This window comes from Aulonocara stuartgranti (assembly GCF_965226115.1).
Source record: "Aulonocara stuartgranti genome assembly, chromosome: 12".
Classification (NCBI taxonomy): domain Eukaryota; kingdom Metazoa; phylum Chordata; class Actinopteri; order Cichliformes; family Cichlidae; genus Aulonocara; species Aulonocara stuartgranti.
Genome location: NC_138948.1, coordinates 17,865,637 through 17,888,662, shown reverse-complemented (window position 1 = coordinate 17,888,662; position 23,026 = coordinate 17,865,637). Strand labels below are relative to the sequence as shown.

At 45.2% G+C, this 23,026-nt stretch overlaps 1 protein-coding gene and 2 long non-coding RNA genes across 3 annotated transcripts; 2 read left to right on the top strand and 1 right to left on the bottom strand.

Moving 5' to 3' along the window:
* The first annotated feature begins 16,980 nt into the window (after positions 1–16,980).
* Positions 16,981–17,449, top strand: LOC309718289. The gene is made up of 2 exons (XR_014279941.1): positions 16,981–17,205; positions 17,293–17,449. It is a non-coding gene; the product is annotated as an uncharacterized lncRNA (long non-coding RNA).
* Positions 17,450–19,233: 1,784 nt separating this feature from the next.
* LOC309718198 lies at positions 19,234–19,840 on the top strand. The gene is made up of 2 exons (XR_014279911.1): positions 19,234–19,596; positions 19,684–19,840. It is a non-coding gene; the product is annotated as an uncharacterized lncRNA (long non-coding RNA).
* An 82-nt stretch (positions 19,841–19,922) lies between these two features.
* Positions 19,923–21,961, bottom strand: LOC309718174 (uncharacterized protein; the record flags this gene model as incomplete). The annotated part of the gene is made up of 1 exon (XM_082553202.1): positions 19,923–21,961. The coding sequence occupies exon 1, from the start codon at positions 21,777–21,779 to the stop codon at positions 19,923–19,925; it is 1,857 nt and encodes a 618-aa protein (XP_082409328.1). The 5' UTR covers positions 21,780–21,961.
* Between the last annotated feature and the right edge of the window lie 1,065 nt (positions 21,962–23,026).

The following is a 23,026-nucleotide window of genomic DNA, read 5'->3' as shown; positions in this document are numbered from 1 at the left end:
CTGGTACCTTGACTCTGTTCTCTGCAAGATGTTGCAAAAAACAAAATCATATGGAGACAATATTGGACACAAAAAATATATAACAATTTAGTTAAATGTAGCATTAACTCATAAGTCTTGCTAAAGTAAACCTTGTATTCTGATTCATCACAGCAGCAGTTCAGTTGGATGATGTCAGCAACTGCAGCAAGTGTCTTGCTGACTGAATAATTTCATCTTGCATAATCTGAAACAAACACATAAAGACAGAAACAATTTATAAATTAACGTTCGATAAAATCTAAGAATTAATCATTTATTAGATACCAATATGAATATGTCTACCATAAAACTTGTGTGGAGCGAAGTTACATTCAATCAAGATGGTCTGGCATGCTACAACTTTATAGTATTCTGGCTACAAGTATACATACCCATCTTGTACATGTTTTTTTTTTAGTTTTTTTTAATTATTATTTTTGTTATTATTATTATTATTATCCTACCCAATTATGTGTTTCTTTTAATCAGAGTATGCTGTTTTAATGACTTTACAATATCATTTACATTGTGTTCCTTACATTTTCCCTAATTGTATGTTATATTAATCCTATATTTCCATCCATCCATCTTCATCCGCTTTATCCGAGGCCGGGTCGCGGGGGCCCAGACCTCCCTCTGCCCAGCCACCTCCTCCAGCTTATCCGGGGGAATACCAAGGCGTTCCCAGGCCAGCCGAGAGATATAATCTCTCCAGCGTGTCCTGGGTCTGCCCCGGGGCCTCCTCCCGGTGGGACATGCCTAGAACACCTCACCCAGGAGGCGCCCAGGGGGCATCCTTGTCAGATGCCCGAACCACCTCAGCTGGCTCCTTTCGATGTGGAGCAGCAGCTGCTCTACTCTGAGCCCCTCCCGGATGGCCGACCTTCTCACCCTATCTCTAAGGGAGAGGCCAGCCACCCTTCGGAGGAAGCTCATTTCTGCCGCTTGTATCCGCGATCTCGTTCTTTTGGTCACTACCCACAGCTCGTGGCCATAGGTGAGGGTAGGGACGTAGATCGACCGGTAAATTGAGAGCTTCACTTTTACACTCAGCTCCCTCTTCACCACGACGGACCGGTGCAGCGTCCGCATTACTGCAGCTGCAGCCCCAATCCGTCTGTCGATCTCCGGCTCCCTTCTCCCATCACTCGCGAACAAGACCCCGAGATACTTGAACTCCTCCACTTGGGGCAGGAACTCATCCCCGACTCATCCTATATTTCCGTTTTTATATTTCTAATGTTTGCCTTGTTTTCTTCACTGTCTAGTCTGCCTCTGTCTTGCCTGTATGGATGCATTTACACCGAAATGTCCCCAACAAAGGATGTTTTAATTCACCACTATTCCAGTGAAACACGAGTCTCCCATCTTCCTGCTACCGGTCTGGAGTTTTTGTTCACCAAAGCACACACCAACTTCATACTGACGGACAGATCACTGCCCTTTTGCCGCCTTGTCTGACCGTGTTTTGTGGCTTTGGTTCACTTCACCTCACTCTTCCCCATTCTTGTCATTAAATCAGGCTGTTCTGCAACCATGGCAGCCATTCACTCTATGGCTCTATTCATGGTGTATTTTACCCCTTCACCAAAGGCCGTTCTCGTTTCCAACATTATATTTGCAGTGTTCGTCTATCTATCAATATCTGCGGAGTATTTTTTTTAACGAGTATCCCATTTTCTAAAGCACAGCATGTAAAGGGTAGCTCGGTTAGCAGGATGCTAGCATGTAGCGCTTAGTGAGACACGCCTCAGACGAGTTGAGCAAAGACCCCGTCTGTGTACTTTATACGTGAGCAACGGATTTAAATAAAATTAAGGTTTCAAAAGACAAACTTGAAGATAAAAAAATATATATACTCACCGGAGAGCCACCAGGGTTTGCCGCTGCCATCTTGGCGCTCCTAAATTCAAAACTGCCTCTGCAGTCAGGCAGGGGAGGCGTGGAAATTGTCTTTGAGTTAGTCAAACGTTTTCCTTAGTTCGAGTAGATGATAAAAAATAATAATAATAAATGGGATTTTAAGTAGGACTAGGCGTTCTGTAATGATCTCTATTTAGGAGAAAAACTTAATCACTCACCTTTAAACAGCTCTCTTTTAGGAGACACACTGCTGGCTAACGGTGTCATGTGATCAAACAGCGTAATTTAATTGGCTGAGAGCCACTCGACTCGATCTGGTGCTGATTGCTCTGGCTTGGGTCATTAAAGTTCATCACTTTTGCAGGTGAATTTTTGCAGGTGAATTTTTTTCAGGTGAATTTTTGCAGGTGAATTTTTTGCAGGTGAATTTTTTGCAGGTGAATTTTTTTCAGGTGAATTTTTGCAGGTGAATTTTTGCAGGTGAATTTTTGCAGGTGAATATTTTTGCAGGGAAATTTGGAGGATAAAAATTCAGTGTCATAAATTCAATGTCTAAAAATACTTGAATTCTGATGATACTATATTTCTTCCATAGTTCTTACATACAAAACGAACAAGCTCCACATCTCTAGTTCCATTTATTTATTTAAATTGTTAGCATTGTATCTCATTGGAGCATCCTCAACACTGCTCCAAATGTTTCAGCTTATGTTCAAAAGCTCACTAAGACTCTTGTACCCTTTGATCTTTATGTTTGTCTAGTTTTTACTTGTTCAGGTTCAGACTTTTGTTGCACTGGTGACACGTGTATTCAGTTTTATTGGATAAAGGTTGCACCTATAGGGTTGAATTTTCAGTGTTAAATATAAAGCATAGAGATGCACTGTCTTGATATTCTGAGCCACTACTGTGCAATAGAAGAGTCTGGCTGATAGCTGATGCTAATGTTTTTTATTTATTATTTTATGTTGTTTATTGTTTTATTTCTCTTTTCTGTCCGAACTGTAGATTATTCTTCATCACTCTGTCTTTAAAGACAGTGCAAAATACAATCTTACACAACTCGATGATCAAGCACTGCTGCCATCTCATACAGTCATTGTCTTAAAGAAGTGAACAAGGCTAATATTAGTCAGCACCTAGAAGTACAATAGAAGTGAATACTCCTATTGTGGTGAATACTTCCCTGTGGAGCATCTCAGGTGAAGGTTTATATTTCACCATGACAACGTTCAAAGCAAACTACCAAGAAAAAGAAGGAGTAACTTCAGAAAAACTGTGAATATTGTGCAGAGTGGATGTAAGAGCATCTGTGTACAAACCAGAAAGTGCAGGTCAAAATGCAGTGTACATAAGTCTTAACAGGAAAAAAAGTGTATTCTTATTATTTAGATAATCTACTTAGTCAGTACTGGAATCATCAGAATCAGAGTACTTTATTAACAGGATTAATTTAGTTTGTTACAAACTGTAAATTTTAGAATACAGTGGAAAATGGTGAGGTGGAACAACTCAGTTATTCTGTGAAACAACACATATTTTGCACTAATAAATGTTTGCTTTTTACCTAAGTGATAACGACTGCACAATTTCCTGAGTGCTGTGACAGTCAGGAGTGTCACAGCACTGTTGTGTAACACTAAGAGTGCCGTGACATTTCTACATACTAATATGTGTGCATTTTACAGTATTGTTGCCAAGGGATGAAAATGATACATGGCTTTCATATATTGTTGTAGGTTCATAATTGCCAAAAATGTCTCTTGTTAGTCTTTTGGTAGGTGGTTGCCAGGCAACCTGATGATGTTATAATATATCTTTTATTACCAAAGTTGTATCAGCATAAATTAGATGTTATTGCCATGTATTGTACATTATATAATGTTTTTTTGTTAAGGTGCTATAGGTGCATAAATGTTTAAAACGTATCATTTTAGCCCTTGGTGGTTGCTAGGCAACATGATGACAACACAATATCTAATATAGATATAAACCTTTAGGGGGTATCCGGTCTTTAAGTCCGACGTAATGTAAGTCCAGGTCCAAACTCTTCTTCAGGTCCCAGAGTCAAACAAACACTGTGGCATTACCGAGAGTTACAAACTGTCTAAATTCTTTCATCTTTAAAAAAAATGATCAGTGTGGCTGCTCTACCAGGGGTAACAATTGAGTTTAACGTACAGCTCTGCCAACACTTCCTGCATAAATGAAGACAGAAAACTAATCAGTAGTAATGTTTGTAGGGTCACTGAAGTTGGACTAGCTAGTATATAACAATGTGGCTAGCTACACAGCTATGGTTAGCATAATATAAACACGTTTGCACAGTGAAGCTGGAAGAGGAATGCTAACGTTTTTCCACTCAATAAAAGTTAACACAAGTGTTCCCGATGGTTGGGGACAAATGCAATTGCATGGCAGGATGCTGTAAATGGACCAAACTTCAGTCAGGAGAACAACTGAGATAATCCATCCAAAATATGAGGCTAGTCATTAATTTACTGCTGCATGGTCTGGGCTGTAGTTACATCATAAGGTTTTAAAACTGAGCTTTAAAACATGCTGCTGATGAATAGCGGTAATAAAAACCGATAGAGGCCGATAGTGATCACTGACTGTTTTTAGGGGCTTGTTCAGATTAAACAGAACAAGATACAAAGCATTAAAACATGTTAAAAGCAAAGCAGCCTTAATAAACACAGAGTAGTTTGGACCTGGAAGCAGGGTTCATACGCCATCTCTTAACAACTGGATAAGATGTCTGCCTGTGCCATTTGGTTGCACAACTCTTGATTGTGCAGGAAGAGTTTGCACAGAAAGAAAGAAACAGACAGGCCTAGAGTTGGTCTATTATAGTTAAATACTGCCTACATATGTAATGTGAATACAAAATAAGATGATTTCCTTCCTCATCAGAGAATGTCTCAAAGATGAGAAACAGTTGAGTATATGCCAACGGCAATATATGATTCAATAATTCAAAGGTATTTATATATTCAGCAAAAGCATTAGTATCTGGTTCTTGTTTGAGAGTAAGCTTAAGACATGATCAGTTCAGTAAAGAAGGAACACAACATGCAGTAATGCTTCACCTTCAAAGGTTCTCATGTTAAAAATGGTGAAAGTGAGGCAGCACCTCATTAATCTCTTTGTCTTTTACAATAAGGAAATGTGTCTTTTACTTTATTCTTGTTATTTTTCCCTTACATTGACATCTCTTTTGCAGAAGCTTTGTTGCACTTACATTTCTACATTAGAATTACTACATTTTTATTTCTCCAAATATATTTACAAAACAGTTGCAACTTTATATTTTTATGGAAACATGTGTAACCAGCAAGTATTTATGATTTAATAAATGACCTTATTTAATTTATCCTACTAATTTACTTTGCTGTCTCCAGGCTCTGTCTATTCACGGTCATTAACAGTTAGCGAGAAAGCAAAAACGGGTGATGAGAATTGAAATTGTACGTAACAGCACCACATTAAGTGAGGTGAATGAGATTTTCATGACAAGAATGGTTACACAGTGTGGAAGAAAAATGGATAAAGTGTGATGTATGATTTAATAGAGATCTGCTCTACGTGACACAAGTCGTTTCTGTCCATTAAAATAAAGCAGTGATCAGTTTAGTAAATGTTCTTCTGCTCATATCACTTTTCTGCTAGCTCGCTTAGGTGACATGCATGCACGGAAACACACACGCGTGTCCACGCATGCACTCTGGCACGGTCGCATGCTCGTGCACACAAACACACACACACACACACACACACACACACACACACACACACACACACACACACACTGCACAAACATCATGTCAAACTGAATAAAGTGCAATGACAGCTGGGTAAAATTGCTCCTATAAATCATGTGTCAGACTGGTCTAAATTCTATCTGCCATCCATACATGCACTCAAATTTGTCCCCAAAGCCACACGCACACACTCGCATATATATATATATATATATATATATATATATATTTATATATATGGATGGATCTGCCAACAATACTGCAACTACTAACCTGACAAATTCCCTCTCATAAACACATAAACGGAAGGCTCCATTTTTAAGCAGGCACAAAGCTGCAGAATAGTGGCTGTTAAGCATTTGGCACAATAGGGGGTATAACAAAATTCACAGACTTTTATATGATGGGGCCTTGTCCTGACCAGGTCAAAAACGTGCCACACATTCATTTCCCTTTTATGACTTGACTTAACTGTTTTCTTCTGTTGTGCTTGGAGGCATTGGAGACATACACTGCTGTATTTTTTTGATTTCCATTGTACTGGGTAGCAGCAATATATTCATTCTTCTTTTTGTTGTTACTTTCATGTAGCACCAAAAAATAAGACTCAACAGTAGTTTTGGGTTTAAAAAGTACATATTCTTCAGCTAGTAGACACATCTAACTGACAAGAAACCAACAGACTTAATGATGGAAGTGAAGATTGTATTTTTACTCTAAGCACCAACAGGAGAGGCACAGAGGTCCTTCTTTCTAACCCATTAAAGTCCAAACATCAGTTGATGTAGACATTAAATCTTTCGCAGGATGCCATAAAAGCAACCAAAATAAATGTTTAGGATGTTATGGACAGACTACTGGGATGAAACTTGGTATTCTACACAGTCTTCAGCTGTGGAGTTAAAAATCATCATGGATGTTGAAAACTTCTGGATTGTCCTGAGGACACTTTGGACAAATATTTCACTGAGTTTGATGAAATGTCAGAACATAATTAAAACTTCCCTCTCCTCTTGAAACCCCTCCAGACAACTTCTGACCAATCATCTGTTTAACACCCCAAGCATAACATTTTAATTGCGATAGAGGCTGACTTGTGACTGCACAAAAAAGTGACACATAGCACATTGTGCCGTTTGTCAAATAGCATAGTTATTTTGCCAAAAACAGGGATCTGGTAAGAAAAGAACAAAAGTGAATATAAAGATTTGAGGTGTCTGTCAGTGATCAATATCTGTAGATGAGCAATAGCCTATTGTGTGGATTATTTTTTCACAGAATATCAGCAGTCATCATTACTTGCTCACATTACATACTCATTCCTTTGTCTTGGAGGAGAGTTTTAATTATTACGTTGTTCTATGATTTTATGAGGGGTGAGGGTTGTTGTGATGTGCATAATAGAGACCATTGCAGTAAATAGTAAATCAGTAGTGCCCAGCACAAAAACTGTGTACACCCACAGCTTTACACACAGTTTCTTCTTTTGCGTTTTATTCTCCTTTAGACCTAAACTGGGTGCTTTGATTGGACACAGTCTAATATTCTTCTCATCAGTTTTCATGTAATGTCAACATGTTTTTGGGCAAGCAGCTTTTGGAACATGTGCTGCACGATGTAAACTTTTTTTATGACAAGTTGTCAATGGATTCCTGACATGCCTCTGAATTAAAGCACCCTATGAGCTTGATTTCTTGCTTATCATAGTTAAAATTTGTGAGTGCTATATAAGAAAAAAAAAGTACCTTTTGTCTCTGCATCCTTGTCACATTGATCCAAACAAACCATTTTATATTACAAGCTACATTTTTTTCTACGGTCTTCATGTTTTCCTGTCACTGAATCCTCCAGTAGCTACAACCCTACAGTGTAAATGGTAATGCAACCCACTATCACAGTAAAACGTGTAATAGGCACGCCCATCCAAAGTGTCCATTTCACGCTTTGCCTCTCCAGAGTGTGAAATGGACACGCATGCAGAAGTTGCAGTAAGCTGCAGTAACAGCAGACGACAATATTTTAATTCAATACAATTTGAAAGTAATCATGGGAAAATGTTTAAACAGACATTTTTACCACAATTATATGTGCAGATTAACTTAAGTGTTTCTGGCGATGTAATTCATACCTTTTTTGCTAACTACTGACTTCTTGGCTTTAACTAAATCATGTCCCCTTTCTGATGATACAATTTCTGCATGTGTGTCCATTTCCAGTGGTCACAGTGGACCAATGTGTCTATTACACACTTGGCCGTGATATCGGGTTGGGTAATAATAATAATAATAATAATAATAATGGATTGGATTTATATAGCGCTTTTTTTTTTTTTTTTTTTTTGCCTGTCCCATTTGGTTCTTTAGCCATCAGAATTGTTGTCTGAAGACCAACAAGGATACCCAATGGATTTACTTTGCCAAATGGATCATCGTGGCATTGCCGTATTGGTCCATTTGGTCGATCTTTGTTTTTATTATTTATTATATTTTATTTTCAGATGTTACAGACGGGACAGACATGAATGAGGGATAGGAAAGGGAGAAAGAAAGAGGAAGGAAAGGAAAAACAGAAGGGGAGAGGGACAGTGAGAAAGGGGGGGAGAAAAAAAATAAAAATCTCCTGGATCACCTGTTGAGAGAAGAATAGAAAACAAGCAGAAAAAAAAAACAAAGCAACATACTAAACACAACACCATCGCATTAATCTAGCTAAGTGTAAACAGCAGTAAATACTAAATATTCAATGTTGTTGTGCAGCACGCAGGACAGATGTGCTTCGAAGTAGCAGCCAAGAAAGGTGTAATTTGGGTCTACGAGCAGTGAACACCCGTGTGCATACCTGTGTGGATCCGCGCGCTTGCATTCCAAAGGTTTCTCCATGTAATGATCTGCTAGGGAGTGTGTGGGGGGGCCACAGCCCCGTCCTCCGGGGTGTGAAGCGGGTATGGAGGAGATCAAAACTCCAGACATCCAGAGGCCCCCAGAACACAAGAGACCATGGAAGACCAACAGAGGGGCAGCCGTGCCACTGTTCCAGTAAGAGCTGAGGAGAGTCCCAGATGAGGGCTCACTCAGCAGCCGCGGAGCAGAAGCCAGGGGGAGTTGCAGTGACGCGCCCATGAGCTCCGCCGGCCCCCAGCTGTGCCTGAGTGACCGAGCCCCAGGCCGAGAGGCCGGGGGCACCCAACCTCCGAAGGGGCCCAAGCGAGCCCTAGGCTCCAGGCCCCGATAAGCGACCGCCAAGGAGTGAGCCGGTGTGTACCTGGACGCCCACCCCCAGACACAAAGAACCACCAACGCACCGACACCTGAGGGAGTCCGCCACTGGCAGGGGAAGTGGTGGTGGGCCTGAGGTGTCCCCAGAGAGGTGGCGTCTGATACCCAACCTGACATGTAGACACAGACATACAGGCACACACAGACACACAGCTCTCATATGCACTCACTCCACACTCAACCAACGTGGAGACAGACATAAAGAGACGCTGTACACACGATCACACTCCCCAAGCGTACTCTACAAACCGGGTCTAGGTACCCTTGCCCCTGGAGGGGGGAACTGCACCCAGACCCAGGTGGTGTTACCCTTTTCCCTGCGGTGGGGAGAGGCAGACCACCCCGACTCCGTAGCAGCAGGGAGGCCCCACACCCCAGACCGCAGTCGGACGGCCAACTCCTCCTAGCCCTCCCGCTCCAGCAGGCCGCAGAGAACGGGGGTGGCAGAAGACTCCAAACCTCACTCCACCCGCTCATTGTAGTGTTGATGCATGTGTGTTCTAAGGTGCAATTAAAACCCAGGAGGGCATGGAGCTACCTGCCAAGGAGCAGCAGGTAAGCGCATAGTCCCTCCTGCTAGCCCTCAATGTCTAAGTGTATTTAAAATTGAGAGGTGGGCAACGACGCCAGGGGTGAGGTGTACACCCTGATGGTAATTTGAACTCCGTGATTGTGCCCACCCCCAAGATCCTATATGTATGTGTAATGAGAGTGTGAATAATGTGAATGTCTAAGTTGTGGGATAAAATTGAGGCAGAGGCAGCTAGAAGGGGACAGAGGGGGGGGGGGGGGGTAGCCTCCTCTGCACCCTGGTGACATACCCCTACTCCAAGGCCCTGCATGTGTGGGTGGTTGTGGTGGAGCGGGAAGAGGGAGGCAGCTGGTGATGGGGAGGGAAGGAAGGGAGGGGCAGGTAACCCCTCCCTGGGGCCAGCTCCCCCGCTGACCCCAGTAGGCACTCCTATACTCCGCGACCCGCCAGGGAAAGGGGGCCCAGGCCCATCCAGACCGGGGCCCAGTGCAGCAGCGCCCCCCGGCCCCACAGAGCCCGGGACAGTCCACCCAACCCCACCACAGAGAAAACTGCACCCACCCCACCATCCACTCATCTTCCAGACTACATAAGACAGTAAACGCCCAGGCTGAGATCTTATATATATATATAGTGCTTTTCAAGGCACCCAAAGCGCTTTACAATGCCACTATTCATTCACTCTCGCATTCATACACTGGTGGAGGCAAGCTACGGTTGTAGCCACAGCTGCCCTGGGGCAGACTGACAGAAGCGAGGCTGCCATTTCGCGCCATCGGCCCCTCTGGCCAGCACCAGTAGGCAAGTAGGGTAAAGTGTCTTGCCCAAGGACACAACGACCAGGACAGAGAGCCCAGGGATCGAACCGGCGACCTTCCGGTTACAGATACGCTTCCCAACCCCCTGAGCCACGGTCGCCCGGTAGTACTGTGGGAGAGGATGTCAGAAAATGTAAGTGTGTCATGACAAAATAATTGATACGACATGATATTTCTCTGGATGTTTAATATTTCCACATATACATAAACTGTGACATATATTAAAAAAATCTTAGCAACTTGGTGTATAGGCACTGAGGTTATAAAAAACAAACAAGCAAAAACAGAAACAATCATTTGACCACGAAGAGACTTTCCATGGTTATGGACTTGCTTTTAAAACGACCAGGTTAAGCTGCCATGATGACTGAGAACCTGCTGAACTGCTTGTCATCTTTGCAGCTGTATTGTACAAACCAACTGTATTGACATCATGCTGACTTTTTTGTGGGTGTGCATTGAATGTAAAAGCTGAAATACGAGAAGCACTTGATTCATGCAATTTGTGCACTCGCCTTTATTCTCTCTCTCTCTGCCTCTCTCTCTCTATGATAAATCAATCAAAATGTGATAATTGCACAGATCTCTGGAGGACTGGCAAAATTACTTCAACACAGACCACGAATAAGATAGGAGCTAAAAAACAAAAGATACTGCTATATTGCTTCTTGCAATTCTTTGTATGACAAAACCCCATGTGTTTTTTTTTGTTTGTTTGGTTTTTTTTATCTCCTTTTTCCTATCACAAACATATTCTCATTTAAAACTGCAGGAAATCGAGAGGTGTCATATGTCTTTTTCGTGACATTTGTCACTGAGAAAAGCGGAGCGATCAGGCCTGGGTGCTTTGGCTGGAGGCCCTGCCATCCATCATGGAGACCGGGTGGTAAATGGCTTATGTAATTCTGTTTCAGATGAATGACCATGGAAGGGAGTGTCACCACTAACATTATTGTGATCTATACAGTAGCTATGAGAGAGGGAAACAAGTGTGAGAGAGAAACCCTTTTGGACCTGAAAGTGGAGACTAGCACACTGAGAGTACATGAACGAAATTGTGGAGGAGTAGTTGAACTGCTTTTGCAGTAACTACGCCTATAATGATCTCATTATCAGTTAATATATTGAATATATTTAAAATGATTGATTAATATATTTCAGCATCAGTGTCAAATGTTTAAAAAGAGACGTCACTTTGACATCACAGTTTTCTGGAGGACAAATAACACACACTGTAATAAGTCTAAACCGAGTTATACTTTGACATGATATATATATATATATATATATATATATATATATATATATATATATATATACACATACATACACACACATATACACAACATAGAATAATAGCTTTTTAAACACAATAGTCTGTGTTAAAAATCTAAAAATGGCATTTTCAGGAATGCTTATTTAAGAATGATTTGGAATAAAGTTTTAATGTCTGAAAATTTTAATTTGCAGTGTAAACAGAACATTTACTAAATTTTTCTTTTGAAAAACACCACTGAACTGATGTCAGGAGACATATTTTTGCAGTCAGGAAGTGATCTGAAGAAAAGAAAATGATGCCTATGTGCAGTTTTTTTCAAATCAGTTTACAAAGTCTATAAACTTAAACACTTCCTGTTCTCATTACTGCATTTACCATTACTTAATCCTAAAACATGCAACTTGAACAAAAGCTGACTCAAATACATATTCTGACATATGTCCTGGTCTTCTAACAACATGAATGAAGCTTCTGCTCGAATTTATATGGGGAACCTTAATTATGGTGATCCATATAACCTGTGTTTACCCACTATTTCTTCTGAAAGTGTCTTTTGTGAGGAAGCAGACCTCCGAATGGAAGTCTCAATAAAACAAAGGGAATATGATGTGGTTGAGATTTCAAAACAAACCAGAAAATTATTCTTTAGAAAATCAACCAGACCATTGCAAATGTAATCAACTGTACTAAAGATATAGACAATAGTGAGAGATGCCGTAAATCTGTTTGTCAACAGAAACAACTTTACCTTATTTGGGGTAAAAATCGGCACATTATGTGCTTCCGATATTCAGTATTTCTGATTTTTTTTTTTTTTTTGAGTAACCACATGCCAAAGTTTGTAGAAAAAGACAGTTTCTCAGTAGTTTTTAGTTACTTTGATTCCTTTGAGTCCAAATAAGTCAGACATGTCAGGTCACCACAAATCGATAAATAGAACTACAAACCAGGAGAATAAAAAAAGAATTTGATTTTGGAGCAAACTGTCCCTTAAAAACAAACAAACACACACACTCATTACTCATATCAGTTGTCTTTGTGGTGTTTAGAAACTTACTGGTATTCTATTCAGCTCCTCTTTTATCAAGTGTTAGACTTGTTTTCTGTTTATGAGGCAGCAAGAAGAGAAAAGAAGGATGGATGAACGACACAGAAAATGACGCTGACCTTTCTGTTCCCTTTCATTTTAAGTATCAAGAAAATGGTGCCATTTACAGCTTTGAGATGGCGCAAGACAGACTTCGCTCAATGATTGACACAATTGCTCCTCTAATTATTCTGTGTTTCTAATAGTTATTGCATCTTTTATGAACTGAATATTATTCAGTCTGTGGGCCAGTGATTGACAGTTTGAGTCTTTATTCTTTGAACAAAACTAAGCTGACTTCAAGACTGGAGGTTGACCAATGCAGAAAGGACACAAACAATGATACAAATGCTCATTTTTCTGCTGCTGTGCATATACCCCTATGTTTTTACCTCCTTTCCTTTTTTTCAGGTTCTAGTTGTAGCGGTGACATTTTTTCCCTTCTCTCATTACTAACTGTCATTGATGCTGAGAATGAGGGAAAATCTGCTGAGGTCAAATGACCTCTCAGCTCTTTCTGTCAATAACCCAGCTATATCATTTTTGCACTCTCCTAAAATGTATGTGTGCGTTTGATGGAGAGTGTGAATGTGAAAAGGGATTTTTTTTTTGGAAATGTTCTGCTCTACATTATGGGAAGTAGCTCAGGGAATTTTTGCACATGCAGCATAAATGCATAAGTAAATGTTTTATTTACATAGACACTGACACTTGACACAGTCAGATTTGACCTGACTACATTACCGACTAGAGAAACATTGTGTCTCCTGAAAATGCTGTGACCCACATTATCCAGATGGTGCTGATTCACATCAGTAAGCTCAGCTTTTGAGCTTCACAGCCAGATCCTTGAAATGCTAAGACCTACAGACTGAGAGCCTAGGCAGGATTTAGGCAGCACAGAAAATCTGGGTCTGTGTGTGCAAAGCTTCTAAGAACTAAGGGACTCACTCAGGATCACTAGTGAGGTCACATTATCATGTGAACTTTTGTGGAGATACAGTCATATGAGAAGGAAGGTACACCCAGTTTTAAAGTTTTACATGCCAGGATGTATTGAAAAATCATCTGGTCCGCAGGTTTTTAAATTATGTCATCAGGTCTTACAAATCTGTTGGTCTGGTGCACTCAGATGTGTGTTAAAACATTCCAAATGAGGAAAAGCATCAGCAATGTTAGAGGAGCAATTGCTCTTGTGGTCATGGCCCCTAAACCCAGAGTTTTAGGCCTTTCAGTTCTTATTTGATGGTTTGTTTGTTTACATTTGATTTTCACTATAATTCTTTGGTTCAGTTCCTGTTGATGTAGGGTTTATTTTTTATAGTTGCTTGTTATTTTCGTAGCTTTCCATCTTATGTCCCTCTGTGTCAAGCTTATTAGGGTCTTGTCTTTGTGTGTAGTGAATGCTTTACTGTTTTATTTTGGCAGCTCTGTTTCTTCTGTGCATTTTTTAGAGTTTAACTCCCCCTGTCGTTTTATCCCTGAATGTTTTCACCTGTCTCTTGTCACCTAGTTGCCGTGGACAACGCACTCCAAGCCAATAGCACTAGTTGCCATCAAGCATGGGATTTACCAAGGAGATGTTCTGTCCCCGCCGCTGTTCTGCATACGCCTGAACCCCCTCAGCCAGATCATTAACAAGACTGGCTACGGATACTGACTATGGAAGCGATCATTAGCCACCTCCTCTACATAGATGACATCATGTTGTATGTCATGCGTGAATGAGACATTGATTCACTGATCCATGTCACTAAGATCTACATCAGTGATTTCAGAATTCAATTCACTTTTATTTATACAGCGCTAAATCACAACAACAGTCGCCTCAAGGCACTTTATATTGTAAGGTGTATGTCCAAATGTTCCAAGTGGTGTTGTCAGATAGTAACAAGGACAGAATAGGCAGTCAGAACTGAGATTGCGCTACCAAAAGGCAAAATTACATATAAATAGGTCAGCTACAAGTACCTAGGAATCTAACAAGCAAATGGGAACTATGAAGAGGCCGCTAGGAAAGCAGAAAGTTCCAAATACCTGCAGAGAGATAGGCAAGTCCTGAGGAGCCAGAAGATCTGGGAAATCAACACCTACACTGAAATCAAGACAAGGAAGTTCCTTACCCCAAGTCCAACTGTCCACAGTCCCTGCCAGGAGACCTGCCATGCATGTTTGTTGTGTTTTCTCTCCGTACCTTGTTTCTGCCTGTGTGTGTGTGTGTGTGGCAGTGTCTGGGGTTTCCAGAGATGTCAGGCCCAGAGAGTTCCCCACCGTTAAGCCAGCCACACCTGAAGGTTAATCACACTCACCTGTTGCTGATTGATCAGCTACATCAGAAGAGCCACTTAACAGAGGAGCCGAGCTTCAGTCAAAGCTGGATTGTTGTGAGAAATCAGTCAATTTCCAGCTTGTGTGTGACAATGTCTTGGTTTGAGTCAACTGTGTACACTAACTGCAGCTTGACATTGTTTCCAGAGTGTTGGGGAAACGAGTGGAGGGAGTGGAGCGTGTTTTGTACATAGGCACCGAAAGGATAAGAATAATCACCACAGACACTGGAGAAGTCACAGCACGGGAGCAGGGAGTGAGCACATGAAGAAAATCACACACACACAGGATTGTTTGCACTTGTCATTGTTTCACTGTAAATAAAACCCACTGTATTCTACACAGGATGTCTTGCATTTGGGTCCTACTTTCACATCTCTGACACCAGCACCCTGAGCCCTTGTGCTAAGTGCAAGGAAGGAGGCCAATGACTAGTGAGTGTCAGAAGCACTATCCATGATAAAACAATTCAAGTAATCCAATTTTATTTATTCAGCGCCAAACCACAGCAAGAGTCGCCTCAAGGTGTTTTATATTCAATTCAATTCAATTCAATTTTATTTATATAGCGCCAAATCACAACATAAGTCGCCTCAAGGCGCTTCATAGATACAGAGAAAAACCCAACAATCATATGACCCCCTATGAGCAAGCACTTTGGCAACAGTGGGAAGGAAAAACTCCCTTTTAACAGGAAGAAACCTCCGGCAGAACCAGGCTCAGGGAGGGGCGGGGCCATCTGCTGCGACCGGTTGGGGTGAGAGAAGGAAGACAGGATAAAAGACATGCTGTGGAAGAGAGACAGAGGTTAATAACAGATATGATTCAATGCAGAGAGGTATATTAACACATAGTGAGTGAGAAAGGTGACTGGAAAGGAAAAACTCAATGCATCATGGGAATCCCCCGGCAGCCTATGTCTATTGCAGCATAACTAAGGGAGGATTCAGGGTCATCTGGTCCAGCCCTAGCTATATGCTTTAGCAAAAAGGAAAGTTTTAAGCCTAATCTTGAAAGTAGAGATAGTGTCTGTCTCCCGAATCCAAACTGGAAGCTGGTTCCACAGAAGAGGGGCCTGAAAACTGAAGGCTCTCCCTCCCATTCTACTTTTAAATACTCTAGGAACAACAAGTAGGCCTGCAGAGTGAGAGCGAAGTGCTCTAATAGGGTGATATGGTACTACAAGGTCATTAAGATAAGATGGGGCCTATATTATATTGTAAGGTAGACCCTACAATAATATATACAGAGAAAAGCCCAACAATCATATGACCCCTATGTTACACACCGGCCCGAAGCCGGGGTGCAACACAACAAAAAGATAAACCCGATACATAATAACGACAAAAAAAATCACACCACGGCAGAATGACGAGAGTTGGTTAATTTATTTACTGAACAGGTAGCGAGCTTCAGGGTGGGCGATGCCAAAACAACAAACAAAACACACTAGAAAGAAAAACAGAGCTAACTTACCTCCCACGATCCCAAAACAAAATACAATTCTCTAACCTGTCTCCCTACCCGAAACAGGAGAAAAGAGGGGAATAAAAGAAAACGGCTTCCCACCCCTACAGCTACCAAGCCCAGGTACAACCCCTTTTTCAGCATTAATATTGCAGCCCCGTGCAGTCACACACCACGACGGTCCCCAGACACACAGCTCACGGGAAACCAGGAAGTCTGCTCGCCGACCCAGTCCAACCCCTTTTGTAGCTGGCCTCTTTCCTTCCTCCACCAATGGGTGGCCTCCACCTGGAAACAAGCAACACTGAATACAAATACAAACAATAACAACACCGTACTGCAAATAATGACCCTGGGTCATAACACCCCCCCACCTAAAATCAAGCATCTCATTAGAGAGATGCTAGACCTAGTATCAAAAACATTAAAACAAACAAACAAATCGAACACTTCCTACTTTCAGGGTCCTGGGACTGGGCGACCCAGGATCCCTGAGCAGTTATGTATTATATTATTATTATTATTATTATATGTATTTTGGTATTGCTGCTGCTCTCCTCCATGATTGTAGATGTGAGTGTGTGTGTTTATGTCTGTGGGGATGCTTGGAGGATGGAGCTCAGCCACCTGCAGGCCTGAGGGGTGTGGCCCTGCGGAAGGACTGGCCACACCCGAAGCCACACACCTGCCGCTGATCAGGGCTCGTCGGGGGAGCTACTTAGGAGAGTCTTGGAGCTCCCACCGACGCGGGATCATTGCTTGGGACTCCACGTTAGTTACCCAGTTTAGGTTTTGGTCGTGTAGTGTATGCCTGCCATTGTTCAGTGTCCTGACTGCTGCCGCTATTGTTTCCCGCAGGAGGAGCGTGGAGGGCTTAAGGAGCAGCGAGCACCGGGAGTGCAGACACGGGAGCAGAGAGCACTTGGAGGACACGACACGGGAGTCTGGGGAGAAACACGGGGATTTATTGTTGTTTGATATCACCCTCTGTAAATAAACACTGTCTATACGTAGAGCACCGCGCCTGGGTCCTCCTTCCCCACTCCTTCCACGGTGTGCCATGCCACACCGTGACAGAATGATCCCGCCACTTATGGACCCAGCGGTCTCCGAGGAGAGGCTCAGGAGGGAAATTATGGACAAAGTGTACCGCATGTGTGAATTATGGTGGGAGAAGCCTGCGGAAGGTTTGCGTCACGCCGTGGAGAGGCGGCTGCAGGAGATGCTTTTTAAATTCCCCTGGCTGGTGGACTCCCTTAATGCGGTGGTCCTGGACTTCCTACTTTCCACCCTCCACCTCCACTCTCCTCCTCAGGCTGCCCACCAGCTCGGACAGCTGGTGGATTCACTGCCTGAGACGCCGGCCCCGACGCCGACACGGAAACGACGTTCGCGCCGCCAGCGTTCCTCACCGCAGCTAAATCCACAGACATCTCAACAGCCGGCTGTGGTGAGTCATATGGACAATTCATCGTCACTCACCTCAACTGTTTACTCTGGGGCTATGTTTATACGGTCAGCTGCCCAGCCGGTAGCCAAAGCGCAGCCCGCGGCCCAGCTGGTCGCTGTACCTCAGCCTATCGCCCGGCTAGTGATCCAGCCGTCACCTGCTACCTCACCGCTTACCGTTTCATCCTGTTCACCATCCACATCACACGCTCAGCCATCTTCTCCACCAGCAGCAGCCTCCATTCCACTGCCCACTCCAGCGGCCTTGTCCGGAGAGAGCGACCTCACCCGCGTCCAACGCCTGATGGACTGGGTAACTCACACCACCAACACAAGGGCAAGAGTGGTGGGGTTAAACGCCATCGAGGCAATCCTGGAGGGAAACCCCTACCTCGGCCAGCTCAAGGGAGTTTCCGCCTGCCTTTGCACCCTGCGTAAAGCCCGGGGGGTAGTGCAAGCTCGGGAAACCTCAGACTTCGTCCAGCTGCAGCAGGAGCTCAGCATGCCCGAGCAGGAGCTCAGTGAGCCGGAGGAGCCCGCACCGCCAGCTGAGGCGCTCAGCGAGCCGGAGGAGCTCAGCATGCCCGAGCAGGAGCTCAGCGAGCCGGAGGAGCCCGCACCGCCAGCTGAGGAGCTCAGCGAGCCGGAGGAGCTCGGCATGCCCGAGCAGGAGCTCAGTGAGCCGGAGGAGCCCGCATCGCCAGCTGTGGAGCTCAGCATGCCCGAGCAGGAGCTCAGCGAGCCGGAGGAGCCCGCACCGCCAGCTGAGGAGCTCAGCGAGCCGGAGGAGCTCAGCATGCCCGAGCAGGAGCTCAGCGAGCTGGAGGAGCCCGCTCTGCCAGCTGTGGAGCTTTTTGCTCACCGGAGCAGCGACGTTGCCATCGGACCCGTGGCAGGCCGCCGGAGGAGCAGCGCCGCCGCCACCGGACCCGTGGCAGGCTACCAGAACCGTTCTGCTGCCACCGGACCCGTGGCAGGCCACCAGAACCGTTCTGCCGCCACCAGACCCGTGGCAGGCCACCAGAACCGTTCTGCCGCCACCGGACCCGTGGCTGGCCGCCGGAGGAGCAGCGCCGCCGCCACCGGACCCGTGGCAGGCCCCCTGAACTGCTACGTCGCCGCCGTTGGGCTCGAGGTAGGCCCCCTGAACTCTCTTGTTGTGTTGATGGGCAGCCTGTGACTGTTTGTGGCGTCTTTTCGTTTTCTTTTTGCACCGCTGCGGGATGCGTGGTCTGACTCTGAGACTGTGGACTGGGTCGGTTTGTTGTTTTGTTGTTTTTGCTTGTTTTGGTTCTGGCCCTCCGTCCTGGTTCCCCCAGCCGCCCGCCCTGGGTTGGTTGTGCTGTTTTTTGTTTTGGTTTTGGGGTCGTCGGGAGCCGACCCTTAGAGGGGGGGGTACTGTCAGGGTCCTGGGACTGGGCGACCCAGGATCCCTGAGCAGTTATGTATTATATTATTATTATTATTATTATATGTATTTTGGTATTGCTGCTGCTCTCCTCCATGATTGTAGATGTGAGTGTGTGTGTTTATGTCTGTGGGGATGCTTGGAGGATGGAGCTCAGCCACCTGCAGGCCTGAGGGGTGTGGCCCTGCGGAAGGACTGGCCACACCCGAAGCCACACACCTGCCGCTGATCAGGGCTCGTCGGGGGAGCTACTTAGGAGAGTCTTGGAGCTCCCACCGACGCGGGATCATTGCTTGGGACTCCACGTTAGTTACCCAGTTTAGGTTTTGGTCGTGTAGTGTATGCCTGCCATTGTTCAGTGTCCTGACTGCTGCCGCTATTGTTTCCCGCAGGAGGAGCGTGGAGGGCTTAAGGAGCAGCGAGCACCGGGAGTGCAGACACGGGAGCAGAGAGCACTTGGAGGACACGACACGGGAGTCTGGGGAGAAACACGGGGATTTATTGTTGTTTGATATCACCCTCTGTAAATAAACACTGTCTATACGTAGAGCACCGCGCCTGGGTCCTCCTTCCCCACTCTTTCCACGGTGTGCCATGCCACACCGTGACACCTAGGGGGAAACCAGACTCATCAGTCACTGTCTGTGTCATCACTGATGATCCCCTGCAGGTTGGCCCATTCGGACATTTTCCTGCGACCTCTGTGGGTATTGTTTTCCTGATCGCTGTCTGATTCCGAGTTTAGAGTGCGCTGATATTCAGAGGACGGACAGTCCTGTTGTTTCTGACTTGCTGAGGCACCCCTGCGTGTAGGTCGACCTTGTGTGGTAATGATGTTGTTGACATCAAGAGCAGCCAGTTCTTGAGCTTGCTCTCTCTTCATTCTGACCTTTTTCCATTTCTGAATAGTTGGCTGACCATGTACACCAAGCTCTTCAAGCTCCTTCTTCAGAACAGCCACCTGGGAGCGGCAGTCCTCCAGCAGCTTCTTGTAATTTCTCCTCACGCCGCAGAGGGCAATATAACGTTCAAGCCTCGCCACCGATTTGTCATCAGACTTTGGTTTTCTGGTGCTCTCATCTTTCTTCACACTCTTCTTCATCTTTTTATCATTTGTTTTAACAGTCTTATTTTCTTTTTCATCTTCCAAAGAAGGTAGTGATGAAACTGAGTCTGGGTCACTGGTTTTCTCTTCCACTTTTGTATCTTCTTTTTCACTGTCAGAAGACTCGTCGCTCCTAATTTTGTCACTCGTTTCTGACTTGCAGTCTCCATCTGATTCGTTTCCTGCATCACTCAGTGGTGTTCTCCTTCCTTCATCTTTACTGCTGGTTACTGTCTCGACGTTCATTCTCACCATTTTCTTTGGACTGTCACTGCAGTTGCTTTCCTCACTGAGTTCCTCATCAGAAGACTCGTCACTGTCAATTTGACGATTTTCATTTCTCTTTTGTTGTGATTTTTTCACCTCTGGCTCTTCACCATCAGCTTGAGATTTGGCATTTTCTTCATCATTGCTGCTTTCTTTACTTTCTGTTTTGTTGTCCTCTTGAACCTCAGATTCTGATGATGAGCTTGAATGATTATTTTGTGATTTCTTTGCCCAGGATTCATCTTCACTCTCACTCATGACCTCGTCATTTCCATTTTCTCTTTTCCTTGTGTTCTGGAGCTTCTTAGTCTCTGAGTCACTTTCACTTTCATCATTATCCTGCATTTTCATCAGTTCCTCTTGCACCACCTGTTTCATGAAAGTTTTTACTTCTGGCCTTAATGAGTCACATTTGTTGTGTGTCTGATATCTCTTTTTTAAAATTCCCAAGGTCAGCGTGCTCAGGTCTGCCTCGTCACGGAGTTGACCACACACAAACCTGCGGATACCTGCTGCCTCCTTCTCCGACACCATACTAAAAACCTTCGCCGTCCCACCATCTACCCCCGGAACAGAACTATCATGCGGCTCAGAGCCGTCCGGAAACATTTCGGATATGTCCACCTCACCACCCAAGCGACGAGCTTGAGCACGAGTAACCACACATGCCGGATAAACTGTGGGGTCACCCAGCTCCGACGGGAATTGGCATAACCGATCCGAAGTAGGACACTCAATAACTTCCGGCATAGCCGGAAACACTTTTCCCCCGGCCAAGTCATTTCCCAAAACAAGATCAATGCCTTCAATTGGCAGCTGATCTCGAACCCCCACCCGCACAGCGCCCGATACGAAGGACGAGGTCAAAGTAACCGTATGGAGAGGCATGCGTAAAAGACTCACCTTGATACCCCACACCAGCAAATCAGAACCACAGTACGACTGCTGAGAGAAAGGCACGACTCCATGTCGCGCCACCGAATGCTTCGCCCCTGTATCCCTCAAGATGGTGATCGGAACCCGGTCCCCCGCATCACCAGACAACGATAAAAACCCCGTCGAAACAAACGGTCGAAACACCTCATCTATCCCCCGCGGAACGACGCCAACCAGCATTAAGCTAGGGCGGGTTACCGCGGAGCAACACTGCACGGCCCCCCCCGAAATGTCGGCCCGCGCCCCCTCCCTCGCCCTCAGCACGGGACAAGAAGCAACGAGATGACCGAGCTCATGACAAAAAAAACATCGGCGGTCCCCAGCGGCCACCGTAGGGCTACGCCGCGAGAGCGGGGGAGAACGCCCCCCCCCCACCTCCAGCAAAACTCTAGAACCCCGACGTAACGGAGGGGAAAAACCCCTCTTGTGCGTCAAAGCAAACTCATCTGCCAGAACCGCCGCTTTCGCGAGGGAAACGACCTTCTGCTCGTTCAAATAAACAACCACCCGCTCCGGCAGACACCCCTTGAAATCCTCCAATAACATCAACTCCTTCAACTGTGCAAACTCCTTAACCTCACTAGCCTGGCACCACCGATCAAAGAGCAAACCCTTCTCGCGCGCAAACGCCACATAAGTCTGATCCCCCCCCCTCACACACTGCCGAAACTTCTGACGGTACGCTTCAGGCACCAACTCAAAAGCACGCAATACGGCAGCCTTAACCACACCATAATCTAAGCTCTCAGATGCTGACAGGCTAGCCCACACCTCCTGAGCCCTACCCACCAGCCGACACTGCAACAGCAAAACCCAGACCTCCTCCGGCCACTTTAACGCGGCAGCCACACGCTCAAAAGCAGGAAAAAACGACTCCACCTCTGATTCACAAAAGGGCGGCACCAATTTAATGTGCCTCCCAACATCAAAATCCTGACGGAGAGCCGGGGCGGGACCAGGCGCCGGCGGCGCAGGGAGCACAGAGGGCGCAGGCGTGGGCGGCGTAGAGTCAGGGGCACACGGTGGAGGTCCGCGCTCCAACTCCAACGCCCTCACCCTCAAATGCATCGCTTCTACCTCCAACCGGTGACTAGTCAACTCCACCTCCTTAATGCGGAGCAACAACTGGAGCTCCTCTGCCGACGACCCCACCACCGGAGCAGGAGGAGCCACAGAGGGGGCGGCCACAGGAGGAACAGACAACGGAGCCAACGGCTCCATAGCCGCCCCGCCCGTCCCACCAACAAGCGGCACGCTCGACAGCAAACCCCGCTCGCTCAAAGCCACCGTGACAAGCTGTCGCAAATCATCCTTTTTCACCCCCGCCGGCGCTCGCACATCAAAACGGCCCGCAATAAGCAGCAAATCCTCCCTCCGACACCGACTCAACTGCTGCAAGGAAGGCGCCTCGGCAAACTTATCCACAT